Genomic DNA, 4,884 nt, shown 5'->3' on the forward strand with positions numbered 1-4,884 from the left:
AATTAGTTAGAAGTGATTTCTAGTGTATTTTTACCCCGTAAACCCAAACCATTTGCTGCGCAAGTATTGTTAAACGGGGGGAAAAGGCGAAAGACAATCGCTCTATGTGACGTCATCGACGGATCTTTTGGCTGCCCAAGGCTAGGGAGGCGGGGCTTCAGCCCTATTTAGAAATTGCTCGTATGGCTCTCGGGCGCATCGCATTGAAATATAATTGTGATATCTCTTATTCTAAAAGCCAAATGAACACAATTCAAGCATTTTTTTTTTTCGAACATAAAAGTGTTTTATCTTCCCTTTAAGCGTTCCTGTATGTAGGTCATCTCCTGTTGTAAAAGATGTTTGTAGCTTTTTTATTAGATGTAAAGATGGTTGATAGCTTTGAGTGTATTTTCCATGTCCTTGGGGTTCTATTGTATAATGAAAGTGTGAAATCCGAGCAAGTTTTATGAGTACCATTGTGTTTGTCATTGAGAACGAAGCAGCGGCAAATGAAATCACACACCTCAGTGCAGAAGTAAACATTTCGATTGTAGGATTATATTTTGTGCACTCTGCTTCACATTTCAGCCTCGTTTTAAACCACCAATTCCTAAAAAAACTGGCAAGTATGCAAAAGAAGCATGGAACACTGTTGCAACCCATGCTGTCTGCAGTGAATTGAATGCAGTACTTTATTTTTTGTCTTTTTTGTCACTCTTACTGATGTGCTTAGATCTGGTACTTTTGCGCAAGGGCTGGCAGGTACCAGCTGAAATAAAACCATTCCAGAGAAGGGATCTCATTGTTCAAAAACTTGTCATTCCTGGGAACGAGCACAGTGGCATCATGCTCATCACATGTGTAGACATAAAAATAACAAGATTGTAAATCCAGCACAAACATCAACACTTGCACTTGTGTGTAGTAGTTGTGCGATGGTTTCAGGCACAACTTGTCATTAATGTACACCAGGCAGCTGGTGAATGTCTTCCTCTTATTGGCGTCAACGACCGGTTGCCCTTTTATCGAGCTGGGGCACTTGATTTCCAGAAGGACTGTTTCTCCATCTTGCTGAAACACTCCGTCAGCACTGCCGCAAAGCCAAGACCTCTCTTGATGCACAAGCAGGCCCACCTGAAATGAAAGTGAAATAATGCTGTGGAAAGTAGACCTCCTAGCACACCATTTCGTAACATGGCTACACCTGTCCACTTCAACCACTGCACTCGGCGTGAATTCTTCTGGGGGATACTGTCGAAGCAATTAGTTTCCACATTGCTTTAGGGTCGCACCGTTGTGCGAGCACCTCACTTTGCCTTGTCTCATTCTCACATGCAAAGGAGTTGCCAAGCAATGCCATGCACTCGTGCAAGTAGCTTTGAAAATGCTGCAAGCACTATGTTCGCCTTGGCAACATAGTGCCTGCAACTGAGAAGATGCAGTGAGAACTTTGTGTGTTTTAGAATGTGTATGTGGAGGGCAATACTGGTTTCTATGATAAGAAAACAATGCAATGCACTAATGTGTGGGTGTGTCAAACATTAGTCTTGTCATCTTTTGAATTGTGGACCGGTTTCACCGCAACTAAAAATTTATTTAGGGTATTTGAATAACGCACCTCCACGATATGTGCTCCAAACTTTTCTTCGAACCGTCGCCGTGCTTTTGGTTCAGTCTGCAAGCCTGTGTAATTGAAATTGGTATTAGCATATATTGTGAACACTCAAAGCCTAAATAATACCATAAGTCGTTGCGTCGCTTGAAAAGCTTGTGGTGTTCATCAAGCTCGCAACAAGATCCTGTGGAGTCTTCCTGGTCCGGAGGATGGTATGTGCCATTGTGCTCGAAATCCGCACCTTGCGCTCTTGGTACCACCTGTTGGTATCGAGAACATGAATTTAATCTGAGGAACGGAGTTAACAGCTCTTCTGAAAAGTAGTGTTAATAGAGTAATCTTCAGCACCAGGCACATGCAGGCCAAGGCAAGAAAGTCGAGGAAAAAAAACAAAAAACTCCAAAGCAAACAGACAGTGCAGATTTTGGGCAATAATTTGCTAGTGGAAAGAGCAGATCCTTCAGACCTTTTGAAATTGCATTATCAATACTGCGGTTTCACCACTTCAAGAGTACAGTTTCGCATGAAACCTCACTACAAAGCTGGGCCTCTCGAAAGCACCCCAGATAGGTGCCAACATGCACCCTGACCTCTGAGGAGGTAAAAGATCTCACTGTGCACACTTGGACTGTGCCATCGTTGCCATGCAGATTCCGAGTACATCACGAGAAGCCACTCTTTTTTGAAAGAATGCTTTCTCGGGGTCTGTGAGTTGATCTTGACGGTACTTCAGTGCCTCTCCGTCCGAAGCCTGATGCGTTAGATGTTGCAGCACCACTTCCACTTCAGACTTCCTCACAATGGTGACCGCATCATTTACAACGTCTTCTAAGAGCTGGGCACACTCCAGCTCTACTTGATTCTGTCCTGTCAATCGCAGAATGTCCGTAAATGGGGTGTCAATGTCTGGGAAATGGTCAATGATGTAGCGTGGCAGCACCTCTCGTGGCTCTTGTTTTCCTACGAAGTTGCTTCGGTTGCCTGTGAAATTAACATTGCACGCCATTAACAACTCATAAATACAAGGTTGTAGATAATTAAAAAAAAAAAAAAGGTTAATACGTCCAGATTGCATGCAGGGTTTGGGGGAAAATTGCAGTTTGCGTCAGCAAGATATTAATCAATTTGGGGTAATAGTTGATGTTTGCTTGCCCATGCTTGGAAACCATTATAGCTGTTTAGCTTGCAGAAGGGTGCTAGGTAGGGCTAGTTGCTAAGACGACATAGTGAAAAGTGCAGCACACAAGAAACTTGACACACAACACCTATGTTTCGTTTCTCTCCTTGTCTGTTGTGCACTGTAATTTTACATATATCTAACTCGGGAGTCACTTCACAGGTATAATCTAAAAGTAAAACCAATGATATTGATAGTTATGCTTAACAAGGAGGCTGTAATTCTCCGTGACGTGCGGGACTAGGCTAGATACTCGGATCCTGTGCAATACTTTTATTTTTTTTCTGTTGAACAGCACCCAAAATTAAACATGTGCATAAGCTCAAAACAGTGCTCCGTGGATACATTGTATCGCTGGTGTCTGGTATTCCGTTAGGCGCGGCCCAATCGCCAACCCAGCAGTAACTTGCACGATAACGTGTACGACTTGACACTAGCTTTTGCGACTCGTGAACGTCAACGCCACATAACGGTGCTGCAGCATGCTCGTGAACCGATATGGCTGCACTCCTACCTCCAAAAAGGTCCCCGATCGACGCCTTGTCGCTTAATTTCGGCCTCTTTGAAGGCTTGCCCCACGCTTGGGGCACGCTAGTGCAAGCGCTGACCTCGTGCGTGTTGATGTAGTGCACTACAGCGGCGCTGTGCTTGCACTCGCCGAGGACACCGTACCGGCAAGTGCAGGACCCGGCGACGACCTTTCGCGAGTCTTGGATTAGCTGTGCAAGGAAAACATTAATAAATCACCCTTTTGTCCATGTAAATCTCGATAATATATCTACTCCTCATTGCTTGCACTCACCTGGAGTGTTACGTCGTACACGTGTTTTCCCTGCTGGGAATGGCACTTGGCCGCGATGTCCGTGCCGTTCTCTTCCCGCACGCCATACACGTGGTTGTTCTGGAACAACCTCTTCCCCTTTTCTAATGCCTGGTCGCGATAAAAGTTGCCGATATCTTGAATTGGTTTGAATCCGCAAAATAAAATAACGGGTGGCATCTTTCACGTGATACCGGCCGTGTCGCCGATTTAAGCCTTCTCAGTAATACGGCATTTGGCCACGGTGGCGCTGGCGATCAACCGACGGTGGCGCGCCCTAGGTACACTGCCCAGGGGGTATAGCAGTAAATGTGTATATGTGAGAGAGACAGGGGCGGGGGAGGAGGGTGATGGCGCCGCTGACCTAGAGGTCTGGGTGCTCTTGATAGACGCACGCACTGACGACGGCAACAGTATTATTTACATGCGTACGTCCAGCTACGCCTCATAGACAAAGTGTTAGAAGATTTTCAGGACCATGTGTTCTTCGTTCGGAAGTTCTGGCGGCCTCGCCCAGTCGTCCAGGATATTGGTTTCTGGTGGTCGGTGGGATTCCCTGACTTCCTGATGCAATTTACTATCCCGCAGAAGAGGGTAGGAAGCGGCCTTCTTGTTCAGGGTACATCTTGCGCAGATGCCGGACCTTCGCCCTTTGCTGCAGGAGGCTACTCGATCTGTGGAGATGGTGGCGTCAGCCCTTATGCGTGTGATCATAATTTTCGCCTGTTCTTCGGAGACCCTGGGAAGGGGGTTTGAGTCTGGGGGAAGGCTATCCCACTTTGAATTTCTGTAGTTGTGCTGCATAGAAAACTTATCTTCGCACCAGGTCGTTTCACCTTGCATGTCTAGACTAGTCTGTGCATGATCACAGGTTGTAGTGTAACCATAGGCGTTTACGGTTGGAGTGACATCCGCTTGATGGAAGAGGAGGGAAAGGGACGCGCTTGGGATCTGATGTGCTTTTCTCAATTATTAAACTGAGGTTTATTATCAATTGAATTTAATTTATAAAAATGCAATATCAATAAGTAAATTCATAAATTAATCAATATTCAAAATAATACGGTGAGCCTGATTTATTTTATTGGGTATCAAGTTACGTGACAGATTTCCCCCGCTAGATTTTGCGGAAAAACATAATCGGTGCTGAGGTCACGCAACGTCAAGTCACGACGTCAATTTTCCCGATAACGTTTAGCAGGGAAACTGGATTACGTAACGCTCCTACCGTGTCGCTCCTTCATGACGCTCGTTCGTGATGCTCATTCCTGGCGCTAGCTCACCACGACG

At 45.6% G+C, this 4,884-nt stretch overlaps 1 protein-coding gene across 1 annotated transcript; it reads right to left on the reverse strand.

The window, feature by feature from the left end:
• Positions 1–3,884, reverse strand: LOC115333200. The gene is made up of 6 exons (XM_029995842.4): positions 3,577–3,884; positions 3,289–3,493; positions 2,212–2,578; positions 1,724–1,857; positions 1,601–1,665; positions 1–1,116 (listed from the first exon to the last, which is right to left on the reverse strand). Exons 1-6 carry the CDS (start codon positions 3,772–3,774, stop codon positions 712–714), a joined length of 1,374 nt encoding a protein of 457 aa, XP_029851702.3. The 5' UTR covers positions 3,775–3,884; the 3' UTR covers positions 1–711.
• Positions 3,885–4,884: the final 1,000 nt, after the last annotated feature.

The sequence above is a fragment of the Ixodes scapularis genome, unplaced genomic scaffold (genome assembly GCF_016920785.2).
Source record: "Ixodes scapularis isolate PalLabHiFi unplaced genomic scaffold, ASM1692078v2 PGA_scaffold1__304_contigs__length_218370807, whole genome shotgun sequence".
In the NCBI taxonomy this organism is placed as follows: Eukaryota; Metazoa; Arthropoda; class Arachnida; order Ixodida; family Ixodidae; genus Ixodes; species Ixodes scapularis.

What these genes read in the sequence shown, in the direction of transcription:
- LOC115333200 (XM_029995842.4), bottom strand. Translation starts at nt 3,774, where the DNA reads ATGCCACCCGTTATTTTATTTTGCGGATTCAAACCAATTCAAGATATC. An exon ending in GCACAGTCCAAGTGTGCACA is followed by an intron (nt 1,858 to 2,211) that starts GTGAGATCTTTT and finishes CGATACCAACAG; the next exon opens with GTGGTACCAAGAGCGCAAGG. An exon ending in AAGCGACGCAACGACTTATG is followed by an intron (nt 1,666 to 1,723) that starts GTATTATTTAGG and finishes TCAATTACACAG; the next exon opens with GCTTGCAGACTGAACCAAAA.